The 14,215-nt window shown below is 41.2% G+C and overlaps 1 protein-coding gene across 3 annotated transcripts in view; it reads left to right on the plus strand.

The window, feature by feature from the left end:
* DAAM (disheveled-associated activator of morphogenesis-like protein) overlaps window positions 1-14,215 on the plus strand; it is a 368,710-nt gene that overhangs the window by 243,111 nt on the left and 111,384 nt on the right. For all 3 annotated transcript variants that reach the window (XM_070099657.1, XM_070099673.1, XM_070099665.1), the window contains exons 8-9: window positions 5,551-5,748; window positions 6,522-6,736. In XM_070099657.1, coding sequence (XP_069955758.1) covers window positions 5,551-5,748; window positions 6,522-6,736 — 413 coding nt within the window. The remainder of the gene's footprint in view (window positions 1-5,550; window positions 5,749-6,521; window positions 6,737-14,215) is intronic.

Below are 14,215 nucleotides of genomic sequence, written 5' to 3' on the forward strand. Positions count from 1 at the left end.
GTACTGGCACCTGAACATACTTCTGGAGTGAAAAAATATCATTAACCGGGGGTCCACTGTATTATTTGAAGTTAGTTTGTGTGTGTGTGTTTAATATTCTTATATCAGAGTATATACCAAGCACATACGTATTACATTAGACAAGTATTTATCTGATATTTAAAAAATTTATTAAAGTACAGTAAATACTATTTAAATAAGTTACTTTAGTGTACAAAAATTCTTAATAAGCATGAGCCAGTATTAATAATTGATAACTCGATTAGATTTAGATTAGATTTTACCACCGAAGTGGCTAGTTTATTGTGCACCTCATATCCATCCTGTGGACGGTAGCGCAAGAGCATATGGATACACAAAAGGCCCAGGAACTAGGCCCCAAAGGGTTAACAGGAATACATATGGATTTATATCTACATATCTATAGTTCACTTATCTGTTACCAGCAAATTTAGGGAATTTGCTTAGTACATCTGGTATCTTATTTGATAACTCGGATTAATTCATTATTGTATAACATTCATAACATCACTGGTACATATATAATACAGTGGACCCCCGCTTAACGATCACCAATTATGTAAGTGTATGCGACCAATTATGTAAGTGTATTTATGTAAGTGCGTTTGAACATGTATGTTTGGGGGTCTGAAATGGACTAATCTACTTCACAATATTCCTTATGGGAGCAAATGCGGTCAGTACTGGCACCTGAACATACTTCTGGAATGAAAAAATATCGTTAACCGGGGGTCCACTGTACTGACAAAGTGAAGAATTAAACACATGGGCAACAACTGGGTATCTTTATTATGTAGACATTTTGCCAACCAGTAGCTCTATCAGTACAACACATTGACAAACATGAGGTTGAAGATGAGGTAGTGAGTCTCTCATCCTAGCAGCAGGTGTTCAGTAACACATGTCTAATTCCACAACATTCACTGTTAGGTTAATTTTTATGTGCTGATTTCAGTTGGCAATTTTTTGTTCATTAAAAGATAAGATAAGATTTCGTTCGGATTTTTAACCCCGGAGGGTTAGCCACCCAGGATAACCCAAGAAAGTCAGTGCGTCATCGAGGACTGTCTAACTTATTTCCATTGGGGTCTTTAATCTTGTCCCCCAGAATGCGACCCACACCAGTTGACTAACACCCAGGTACCTATTTGCTGCTAGGTGAACAGGACAACAGGTGTAAGGAAACGTGTCGAAATGTTTCCACCCGCCGGGAATCGAACCTGGGCCCTCCGTGTGTGAAGCGGGAGCTTTAGCCACCAGGCCACCGGGCCACCGGTTGTTGAAGTTCCTTAACGTCTTATAACTATTATTATCTAGGTGAATAAAAAGTGAGTTTTTCTTATAATGGAATCCTTAATAAATTAACATTATGAGAATATTACTAGTAATATTAAAATTATTCAACACCAAATAAACATAATATTCATAGGATACTTGTTTAATCAATAAAAAATCCTGATATTGCAAATGTGTCTTACTTATCAGCTTATTAGTATTATATACCATACATTTATTGTATGCCATTTTTGACATTTGCTGTCATGATTCAAATATAATTCAGCTCAAAATGTAATCCAAGAGTTTTTATAAATAAATAGTTACAGCATTATGTGTGAGCAGCAACTGCTACAGTGCTTTGAAGCATTGGAAAACACTCAAAAAGATGAGACTTAGCACAGGGGCCTGTATCCGATGATTATTAGTTCAACTGTCGTTGGGATGATACAAGGGAACTAAACCAATCTATAAATGACATAATTTACTCAGAATGGTCTTGCTCACTACTAGCATAAGTTGTGCAACCAGTTCCATAAGATTTGTTGTGACTGTCATTAAGAATCACAACGGCCCAAAGGAACTGATGGCTGTCTTCTGATGCCTTTTCGATTAGGTCCAAGCTGTACCACTTTCCTTCCATGTTTCCACTCACATAGTTGTTGGTCAGATGACCAAAAGCTCCAGCTGGGGGTCATCATATGACTAAGACCCACATTGGAAAACACATGTCCTGTTTCCTGAAAAACCTTAACATAATAACTGTCACCTTAACATAATAGCTATCTTTTCAAATCGCTTGTGCTCTCTAGGCTGGAATACTGCTGTACACTAATGGCCCCCTTCAAGGCTGGTGATATTGCAGACCTGGAGAGTGCACAAAGAACTTTCACGGCACACATAAGTGCGATAAGGCACCTAAACTACTGGGAACGGTTGAAGGTCCTTGATCTGTATTCCCTCGAACGCAGGCGAGAGAGATACACGATAATATACACTTGGAAGGTCCTGGAGGGATTGGTACCAAACCTGCACACGAAAATCACTCCATATGAAAGCAAAAGACTTGGCAGGAGATGCAACATTCCCCTGATGAAAAGCAGGGGCACCACGAGTACACTGAGAGACAACACAATAAGTGTCCGGGGCCCAAGACTGTTCAATTTTACTGTAAAAATTTACTGTAAAAAACCTTAAGACACCTATAACAATCGGTGCCATTTACCGGATACCTCGCACAAACATCCCAAATTTCAGTGAGAAATTAAAGTCACTAATAACAAACAGACAAATGAATAAGCACCACCTTCTCTTAGCTGGAGACTTCAACATCAACCTTGGCTTACTAGATGATCAGCCTGTAACTGATTTCATCAACAATATGAACAACACACTTCTCATACCAACAATAACTAAACCAACCAGTCTCACTGAGACAAGTGCAACCATAATAGACCACATATGGACCAATATACTAGCCCCCCTTAAATCAGGGATAATCACAGATAGCACTACTGACCACTACCCTACCTTCCTCTTAACAAACATTAGTAAACCACAACTTGAATACAACAAAGTCTCGTTTAGGCTCCATGACGAGGCCTCAATAAGGAAGTTCACAGCTGACCTAGAGACTGTTGACTGGCCTACAGAATTCTCCAAGGCCAATGGTATTGATGACTGGGCAGACATTTTTCTTAACAAATTACTTAGACTATACAACAAACATTGTCCTATAAAAACGAAACAGATCACAAACAAACGGCTTGGTTGCCCATGGCTAACCAGCACCATTCTGAAATCCATTGACAAGAAACACCAATATGAAAAGCAATATAGACAGGGCTTAATACACAAAGATATTCTTAAACACTATTCATCACTTCTCACCAAAGTAATAAAAAAAGCCAAACAGCTATACTACTCCAGTAGATTCACAGACACTAGAGGAGATATAAAAAAGACCTGGAAAACACTCTCTCAGATTCTAGGGACCCACAAACTGAAAAAAAAACAAGAATATTGTCCTAACTAAACCTAATGAAACACCACTACATCCCACTGACACAGCTAACAAGATAAACGACTTCTTCTCAACCATAGGATCTAATCTCGCCAATAAAATCCCACATACCAATGCCCATGCCGGGGACTACCTAGATGGGAATTTCCCAAATTCCTTCTATAGGTCAATATCAAACTTACCATTGCTATCCAAAATCTTTGAGAAACTCGTGCACAGGAGATTATATTCATTTATAACGGCACAAAACATACTCAACCCCTACCAATTTGGATTCAGGAAAAATAAAAGCACTAATGATGCAATCATAAAAATGCTAGATCTGCTTTACACAGCATTGGAAAATAAGGAATATCCACCAGGAATTTTTATTGACCTAAGAAAAGCTTTTGACACAGTAGACTACGACATCCTACTCCACAAACTTGACCATTACGGTGTAAGAGGCCATGCGCTTGCTTATTTCAAATCTTACCTTACTAATAGGTATCAGTATGTCACCATTAAAGACACAGCATCAACAACACGGTCACTTGATACTGGAGTTCCGCAGGGAAGTGTCCTTGGTCCCCTGCTCTTCCTCATATACATCAATGATCTTCCATACGTATCCCAACACCTAAAACCCATTCTCTTTGCTGACAACACGACTTATGTCATCTCTCACCCTAATCTTGCCACCCTCAACACCATTGTTAATGAGGAGCTGATCAAAATATCGACTTGGATGACAGCCAATAAACTTACACTTAACACTGACAAAACCTACTATATTATGTTTGGTAGCAGAGCAGGAGATGCACAAATTAACATTAAGATCGACAACACTCTAATTACCAGACATAATGAGGGCAAATTCCTAGGCCTATACCTTGACAACAACCTGAATTTCAGCACCCATATCCAACACATAACCAAAAAAGTATCCAAAACGGTTGGGATCCTCTCCAAGATACGATACTCCGTGCCGCAAAATGCCCTTCTCACACTATACCACTCACTTATTTATCCATACCTCACCTATGCTATTTGTGCTTGGGGATCAACTGCAGCAACACACCTAAAGCCAATATTAACCCAACAAAAAGCTGCAGCAAGAATAATCACTAAATCCCATCCCTGGCAACACACCCCCCCACTCTTCATAGATCTAAACTTACTCCCTGTTCAGTACATCCATACTTACTACTGTGCAATCTACATCTACAGGACCTTAAACTCCAATATCAACCTTGACCTAAAACGCTTTCTTGATAGTTGTGACAGAACCCACAGGCATAACACCAGACACAAACATCTCTACGACATTCCCCGTGTCCGACTAAACCTTTACAAAAATTCAATGTATGTCAAAGGCCCTAAAATCTGGAACACCCTACCTGAGAACTCTAGAACTGCAGACACATTCATCACCTTCAAAACTACCATTAGAAAACATCTTATCTCCCAGATACACCCCATCAACTAACTACACGAATACCACCTTGTGGTTCACACTTACACTCACTCACCCATTTGACCATAAACAGAAATATTAATCTCAATCTTAAAATAATGAATCCTATGATACTCCAATACTGAAACTATGTACTGTGCCAAAACAAAAGCATTCACATTGCTAAACTCACAAACTAGTATTTAGTCACTTAGCCATAATACCAACTTACCTCATAATTTGTAATATTTTAAAATAAAGAATTAAACTAAGTCTGCCCAAAATGCCTAGCCATGCTAGGCATTCTAGTGGTACACTCTGTAATCATTATTTAACTACATGTAAACCACACAATAACCAAATTCTGTAAATTCAACATTGTAATCCTTATAGAGAATAAACTTTGAATTTGAATTTGAATTGCCTCCCAGCATACATAAGAGGGATTACCAATAGACCCCTGGCTATCTTCAAAAAGGCACTGGACAGGCACCTAAAGTCAGTACCTGACCAACCGGGCTGTGGTTCGTACGTCAGCTTGCATGCAGCCAGCATTAACAGCCTGGTTGATCAGACCCTGATCCACCATGAGGCCTGGTCTCAGACCGGGCCACAGGGGCGTTGACCCCTGAAACCCTCTCTGGGTAAACTCCAGATAAACACCTTACAAGGGTACACCATTATGCATTCTGTATCACATTGTGTAATTACCCTGATCTCTATGATATTTTATAGGTTAGAAAATGCACTGAGTTTTCTTAACACACAAAAATAATGATAAATATTAAAATTCCAGAATGGACGGAAACACATACTTGCCCATCCAACTTGCATGAATGTTATCTCACAAAGTTTGAGCACTGAAAACCTCAAGACAAAGACGATGGTTTTGGAAATCCTCGGAGGTGTGTGCCTCTTGCCTGGCGGCCACAAGAAAGTCCTGGAGGCCATGCTTCACTTTCAGAAATTTGTTGGAGAGAGAACTAGATTTCAGGTGACTATGACTTGTGTATTCTTGCTCCTCACTTAATAGTATAAATACAGACACACAAGTTGCAGAACAAATTTTTATTGGGACAATATTTTATTGTCTAAAGCATTATGAAGTCATCCTGACTTGATAATGCTCTACACAAAATGAAATGTTTTTCTAGTAAAAACTTTTTTCTGAAACTTTACTTTTTTGTTTTCATAATTGTTGGCAACATTTTATCTGGCTAGTATGACAATGTATAAAAATTGTTGCTTTATTATCTGGGAAATAATTAGCTTTTTGAGTATAAATAAATCCATGTAGAGACAAAAAAAAGATGAGTGCTGTATATTTTGACCTTGCACTGAGTTCCTTTTCAGCAAACCTCAGTGTATGGCTGAAATATAGAATACTTTTCGTAAATTCTGTTTTATCACCTCCATGTGGGTTAATGTGTAACATTAACAAGTGTTTACTTCACTTTTGGAGTTTAAAGACATATATGTCTAAAGAATAGTTTACACAAATATGTAATAATATTGGCTATTTGGAGCGACATGTAAACTGTCGTATCTGAACACCTTTGCAAAGATAGTGATTATGTGTAAATGAAGATGAAAGTGCTTTGTTTTTGGGTCATCATGCCTCAGTGGGAGATGGCCAGTGAGTTAAAAAAAATAATGTGAGTGGGAAGGGTTGGATTTCAAAAGGACCTGCCAGGTATAGGCCATTACAGTGTTCCTCCATTTTTATGTTTAACTTCTTGCTTGCATTGTTTTCCATCTAAATCGCAGACCCTCATCGTAGACCTTGACCGATCTTGGGGCATCTATGCAGATGAGTTATCCCTGAGGATTGCCATCATGTCTTTCATTAATGCCATAATCCGCTGGGGTCCTGGCGAGGACTCTCTGGAGTTTCGACTTCACCTTCGCTATGAGTTCCTCATGCTTGGTGTTCAACCTGTAATTGAAAAGCTGCGAGGTCTTCAGAATGAAATCCTGGATAAGTGAGTACTGATTTTTATTTTTATGGCTGGACCTAGAAGCATTTTTAAATGTGCTACAATGATTCATTCTTAAAAATTCAAATTTAAAAGGTATATCTGTACAGTAATTTTTTATTTTTTGACATGGAATGTTATTTATAGTCTTTCACGGAAATTCAACCCAAAAATTCAAGTTTTTCAGCTATTGTAAAATACAGTATAATTTTCAATTCCCAATACAACTCTATCCATTACTTTATTTGTGCATTTGTTGAATTTTATGCAATTATTTTTTGTTGAAACGGTGAAAAAAATATGAATTGTCCCTGTATGCATCCTTATCGGTCATGCTTGTGCTATGTACACTAAAAGTTTTTCTAACGGTGTATTGTACATCAAAAAATAAAAGAAAGGTTTTGATAGTGTATCCAGAATGAGATGCAGTTTCATCCAAATTGATCTTGGGTTTATTTGTGTGTGCAAGAGGTGATAAAAAACTGATAAATATGGAGTACAGTAAAATAAAAAAAAATTACCCTTACAGCAGTCTCCCACCATGGCAAGGTGATTCCAGAGAAAACGAAATACGTTCACCAGCATTCATTCAGTCCTGTCTTGCCAGAAATGTGCAGACTAGTGCCAAGAATTATGGAGCAGAAGGATGTTCATTTCATATAGACTTGACATTCAAAATCAGACTGTAAAATAAAGTTGGCATGTTCATATTAGGACTAACATGTTGTATATAATTTATAACTCTATTAATAGCAGTGAAGATCTTTACAAGGATAGTGTAAGCGAGAGGGAGATTATTTCCCAGTAAAAGTAGGCCTTAGACAAGGATGTGTGATGTCACTGTGGTTGTTCAATATATTTATAGATGGAGTTGTAAGAAAAGTGAATGCCTGGGTATTGGCAAGAGGTGTGGGGTTAAAAGATAAAGAATCTAACACAACCTGGGATTTGTCACAGTTGCTCTTTGCTGATGACACTGCTTTTGGGAGATTCTGAAGAGAAGTTGCAGAGGTTGGTTGATGAGTTTAGTAGGGTATGTAAAAGAAGGAAATTAAAAGTGAATATAGGATTGAGTAAGGTGATGAGGATAAAAAAAATTAGGTAATGGAAGATTGAATATCAGATTGGAGGGAGAGAGTATGGAAGAGGCGAGTGTATTTAGATATTTGGGAGTGGACGTGTCAACAGATGGGTCTATGAAAGATGAGGTGAATCGTAGAATTGATGAGGGGAAAAAGATGAGTGGTGCACTGAGGAATCTGTGGAGACAAAGAACTTTATTCATGAAAGCAAAGAGTGGAATGTATGAGAATATAGTTATACCAATGCTCTTGTATGGGTGTGAGGCATGGGTGGTGAATGTTGCAACAAGGAGAAGGCTGGAAGCAGTGGAGATGTCATGTCTAAGTGCATTATGTGGTATGAATATAATGCAGAGAATCCATAGTTTGGAGATTAGGAGGAGGTGCGGGATTACCTAAACTATTATCCAGAGGGCTGAGGAGGGGTTAAGATGGTTTTGACATGTAGAGAGAATGGAACGAAATAGAATGACTTTGAGAGTGTACAAATCTATAGTGGAGGGTTTAGAACAGGTCGCTCCTGTCTGTCTCAACTATTGGATCACTACGACAAGGTCCTAGATGCACTAGAAGACAAAAAGAATGCAGATATAATATATACAGACTTCGCAAAAGCCTTCGACAAGTGTGACCATGGCGTAATAGCACACAAAATGCATGCTAAAGGAATAACAGGAAAAGTTGGTAGATGGATCTATAATTTCCTCACAAACAGAACACAAAGAGTAGTAGTCAACAGAGTCAAGTCCAAGGCAGCTACGGTGAAAAGCTCTGTTCCACAAGGCACAGTACTCGCTCCCATCTTGTTTCTCATCCTCATATCTGACATAGACAAGGATGTCAGCCACAGCACCGTGTCTTCCTTTGCAGATGACACCCGAATCTGCATGACAGTGTTTTCCATTGCAGACACTGCAAGGCTCCAGGCAGACATCAACCAAATCTTTCAGTGGGCTGCAGAAATCTGGAGTATCTGGAGAGAGTTCCGGGGGTCAACGCCCCCCGTAAACACGAGGAAATTAAAACTTCTTCAGAGTACAAAACAAATTCTGGCCACAAAATAGAGTGAAACACCAACGTCAAAGACCTGGGAGTGATCATGTCGGAGGATCTCACCTTCAAGGACCATAACATTGTATCAATCGCAGCTGCTAGAAAAATGACAGGATGGATAATGAGAACCTTCAAAACTAGGGATGTCAAGCCCATGATGACACTCTTCAGGTCACTTGTTCTATCTAGGCTGGAATATTGCTGCACACTAACAGCACCTTTCAAGGCAGGTGAAATTGCTGACCTAGAAAATGTACAGAGAACCTTCACAGTGCGCATAATGGAGATAAAACACCTCAATTACTGGGAGCGCTTGAAGTTCCTGAACCTGTATTCCCTGGAACGCAGGCGGGAGAGATACATGATTATATACACCTGGAAAATCCTAGAGGGATTAGTACCGAACTTGCACACGAAAATCACTCACAACGAAAGCAAAAGACTTGGCAGACAATGCAACATCCCCCCAATGAAAAGCAGGGGTGTCACTAGCACGTTAAGAGACCATACAATAAGTGTCAGGGGCCCGAAACTGTTCAACTGCCTCCCAGCATACATAAGGGGGATTACCAATAGACCCCTGGCAGTCTTTAAGCTGACACTGGACAAGCGCCTAAAGTCGGTACCTGACCAGCCGGGCTGTGGCTCGTACGTTGGTTTGCGTGCAGCCAGCAGTAACAGCCTGGTTGATCAGGCTCTGATCCACCAGGAGGCCTGGTCATAGACCGGGCCACGGGGGCGTTGACCCCCGGAACTCTCTCCAGGTAAACTCCAGGTAAGGCGGGGTAGGGGTCAGCCTAAGAAAGGAGGGAGGGGGTAAAGGAGATTTTGCATGCGAGGGACTTGGACTTCCAGCAAGGATGTATGAGTGTGTTAGATAGGAGCAAATGGAGACAAATGGTTTTTAGGACTTTATGTGCTGTTGGAGTGTAAGCAAGGTAACATTTATGAAGGGATTCAGGGAAAGCCAGTTAACCAGACTTGAGTCCTGGAGGCAGGATGTGCTCTTTGGAGGAGAGGTGGAAGATCCTGGAGGGATTGGTACCAAATCTGCACACGAAAATCACTCCGTATGAAAGCAAAAGACTCGGCAAGAGATGCAACATTCCCCCGATGAAAAGCAGGGGTGCCACGAGTACACTGAGAGAGACAACACAGTAAGTGTCCGGGGCCCAAGACTGTTCAGTTGTCTCCCAGAATACATTAGGGGGATTACCAATAGACCCCTGGCTGTCTTCAAGAAGGCACTGGACAGGCACCTAAAGTCAGTACCTGACCAACCGGGCTGTGGTTCATACGTCAGCTTGTGTACGGCCTGCAGTAACAGCCTGGTTGATCAGACCCTGATCCACCATGAGGCCTGGTCTCAGACCGGGCTGTGGGGGCGTTGACCCCCGAAACCCTCTCCAGGTAAACTCCAGGTACAGTTCAGAGGGTCATTTGAAGTGTGATGTCTGGACACGTTTGGCAAGACAGTTATTAAATGAATGATTGGTGAATGTGTTTAGTTTCTGGGGTCACCCGACCTTGGTGGGAGACTGCTAGTGTGTTGCAAAACTTCACTGTTAAAGCAATTTTACCATGAATTCAATTAGTAATGAACCATTGGTTTTATTGCTATCAGTTGGAAATTCTGTTCAGTACTTTAATGTTTTTGCTGGAGGGGGTAAATATATAAGGAAGTTTTAATTGTGAGAAGCAGTCACAGTATGTACCATGACTGGCAGACTTCATAACCCACTAACTGTAAATGAAAGCTAGGTGAAATTTTGCTGTCTCTCCTGGATCAGTATCACATAACTAGTGATGAAAGATTTAGTTGTTTAAAGTTAAGAAGACGTGATACCTTTAATCAGAGTGTTAAACTCATCCTGCTAGTAACATGGAATAATTCAAGAAAATAAAGCCAGTGTGACTTATTTCCATTGAGAAACTTGCAACAGCAGACTGACTCCTAGGTATCTAAAATTGGGTAAGGCTGTATCTGTTTACTTACAGGTCACACTGACAGCATGTGTTGAAAGACTTGCCCCTATATCTCATCTTGCCTAGGATTTGATCAGGGTCATTTTTGTTGAGCTAAATGCTGTATCACTGGTGTGGGGAGGGGGGGCAGTGAGCAGAATCATCTAAGGTGAAAGAATCACTTGAGATGAGGGATTCTCCTGAGGTGAGAAGGGGGTAATCACCTACAGAAGTGGTATTCACCTGATGGGCTAATCACCTGAGGTGTGTTGGGGTTATCACCGTGGTAGGGGTTCCACCTCAAATGGGTGTAATTACCTGAGGTTTGTTAGGGTAATTGCTTGAGATGTTAATAGTGTATAATGCATAATATTATAATAATGCCAAGAAACCTCATATAAGGAGGAAATTTAAGAGAGTGCATTTTTCTATTCTATTAAGTGCTAAACCAGTGTTGAGTTATCCTGTACCAACATGTTGAGTTATCCTGCACCAAAGTGTTGAGTTATCCTGCACCAAAGTGTTGAGTTATCCTGCACCAAGTATTGGAGACTTGATCTTCTGTCTGTCATTAATCATGGAGCAGTCTTTGCAGGCAAAAAGACTGATTAGAATGTGGAAAAAAATTTTCATGACAAGTATGTAAGGTTGCAGAACTGATCGCCACCCATCTAGATACCCATCAGTTACACAACCCAGGGCAACATGGGTTTAGAGCAGGTTGCTCCTGCCTGTCCCAACTACTGGATCACTACGACAAGGTCCTGGATGCTCTAGAAGAAAAACAAAACGCAGATGTAGTATACACAGACTTTGCAAAAGCCTTTGACAGATGTGACAAAATGCGTGATTAAGGAATAACTGGAAAAGTTGGTAGATGGATCTATAATTTCCTAACAAATAGAACACAGAGTATAGTAAACAGAGTAAATTCTGAGGTGGCTATGGTGAAAAGCTCTGTACTTTCTCCCATCCTGTTCCTCATCCTCATATCTGACATAGACAGGGATGTAGGCGACAGTACAGTGTCTTCCTTTGCAGATGACACCCGAATTTGCATGACAGTGTCCTCCATTGAAGACACTGCGAGACTCCAGGCGGACATCAACTAAATCTTTAAATGGGCCGCAGAAAACTATGAAGTTTAATGATGAGAAATTTAAATTACTCTGGTATGGAAAACGTGAGGAAATCAAAACTATATCGGAGTATAAAACAAATTCCATCCACACAATAGAACAAAAAACTAATGTAAAAGACCTGGGAGGGATAATGTCAGAGGATCTCACCTTCAAAGACTACAACATTGTATCAATCGCATCTGCTAGGAAAATGACAGGATGGATAATGAGAACCTTCAAAACAAGGGAAAACCAAGCCCATGATGACACTCTTCAGGTCGCTTGTTCTATCTAGGCTGGAATATTGCTGCACACTAACACCTTTCAAGGCAGGTGAAATTGCTGACCTAGAAAATGTACAAAGAACCTTCACGGTACACAAAACTGTGATAAAACACCTTTGCGCCCTAGAACGCAGGTGGGAGAAATACATGATTACACATATACACTTGGAAAATCTTAGAGGGATTAGTACCAAACTTGCACACGAAACTCACTCCCTATGAAAGCAAAAGACTCGCCAGACGATGCAACATCTGCCACCAACACGATAAGAGACAACACAATAAATGTGAGGGGGCCCAAGACTGTTCAACTGCCTCCCCACATACATAAGGGGATTACCAATAGACCCCTGACTGTCTTCAAGAAGGCGCTGGACAGGCACTTAGTCAGTGCCTGACCAGCCGGGCTGTGGTTCATACATTGGGTTGCATGCGACCAACAGTAACAGCCTGGTTGATCAGGCCCTGATCTACCATGAGGCCTGGACACAGACTGGGCCGCAGGGGCGTTGACCCCCGAAACCCTCTGCAGGTATACCTGGAGGGTGTTCCGGGGGTCTACGCCCCCGCGGCCTGGTACATGACCCAGCCTCATGGTGGATCAGGGCCTGATCAACCAGCCTGTTACTGCCAGCTGTATGCAAACCGACATATGAACCATAGCCCCGCTGTGAGTTTGGGAGACCAATTCTAAACAAGATAGCTTACGAAAAGATTGAAGTAGCTTCAGAGAAGACAATTGGCTGAGAGGAGACTACCATCATGTGGTGTTTACCTGGAGTTTACCTGGAGAGAGTTTCGGGGGTCAACGCCCCCGTGGCCCGGTCTGTGACCAGGCCTCCTGGTGGATCAGCCCCTGATCAACCAGGCTGTTGCTGCTGGCTGCACGCAAACCAACGTACGAGCCACAGCCCGGCTGATCAGGAACTGACTTTAGGTGCTTGTCCAGTGCCAGCTTGAAGACTGCCAGGGGTCTGTTGGTAATCCCCCTTATGTGTACTGGGAGGCAGTTGAACAGTCTCGGGCCCCTGACACTTATTGTATGGTCTCTTAACGTGCTAGTGACACCCCTGCTTTTCATTGGGGGGATGTTGCATCGTCTGCCAAGTCTTTTGCTTTCGTAGTGAGTGATTTTCGTGTGCAAGTTCGGTACTAGTCCCTCTAGGATTTTCCAGGTGTATATAATCATGTATCTCTCCCTCCTGCGTTCCAGGGAATACAGGTTTAGGAACCTCCAGCGCTCCCAGTAATTGAGGTGTTTTATCTCCGTTATGCGCGCCGTGTAGTGTTAAGGACGTAGTGATCTTGTGCCTTCTCAACTGATGACCTCCTCCTCCACCCCATTTCCCCTTTTTCTCTCTCTTCCCCCTCTCTCATTCTCTAGTTTCACTATCTCGTCTTTTATCTCCTTCAAATTTCTCATTTCTGTTATTGCCTTGTTTCTCTCATCCCCTTGTATCTCTCTCACTACTTTGTTTCTCTCTCCCTCTTTTGCAATTTCTTTTTTCTCTATCTCTTCTCTCTTCCCGGTTTTCCTCTCTTACTCTTTTTTCCTTTCCTTATTTTTCCTCTCTTCATCTTTCGTCTTTTTTTCCTTTCCTTATTTTTCCTCTCTTCTTTCCTCTTTTTTTCTCTCTTCCTCTTTCCTCTTTTTTCTCACATTCTTCCCCTTCTCTCTCGCTTTGAAGTGCATTAAATTAAAAACAAACACAGCAGTTGTATAAAGGTTAAGGTGTTTGGTTTATGAAGATCATCATGCGTGTGGGTGTGGCGTAAGTTTCAAGGTCAGGATGCAACCACGAGATCATTGTCATTACGCAGAGTTGCGTAACACCAGGCTATATGGTGCGTCAGGATGCGCAGTGAGCCGCTCACACGTGGGGAATTGAGATGACGCCCTCAGCAACAATACACTCAGAGCTAAATAAGTTTACTTAGGTACATCTACACATAAGTATAGTTATCAAATGTATAGTAATA

The sequence above is a fragment of the Cherax quadricarinatus genome, chromosome 5, assembly GCF_038502225.1.
Source record: "Cherax quadricarinatus isolate ZL_2023a chromosome 5, ASM3850222v1, whole genome shotgun sequence".
NCBI classification, from domain to species: Eukaryota; Metazoa; Arthropoda; class Malacostraca; order Decapoda; family Parastacidae; genus Cherax; species Cherax quadricarinatus.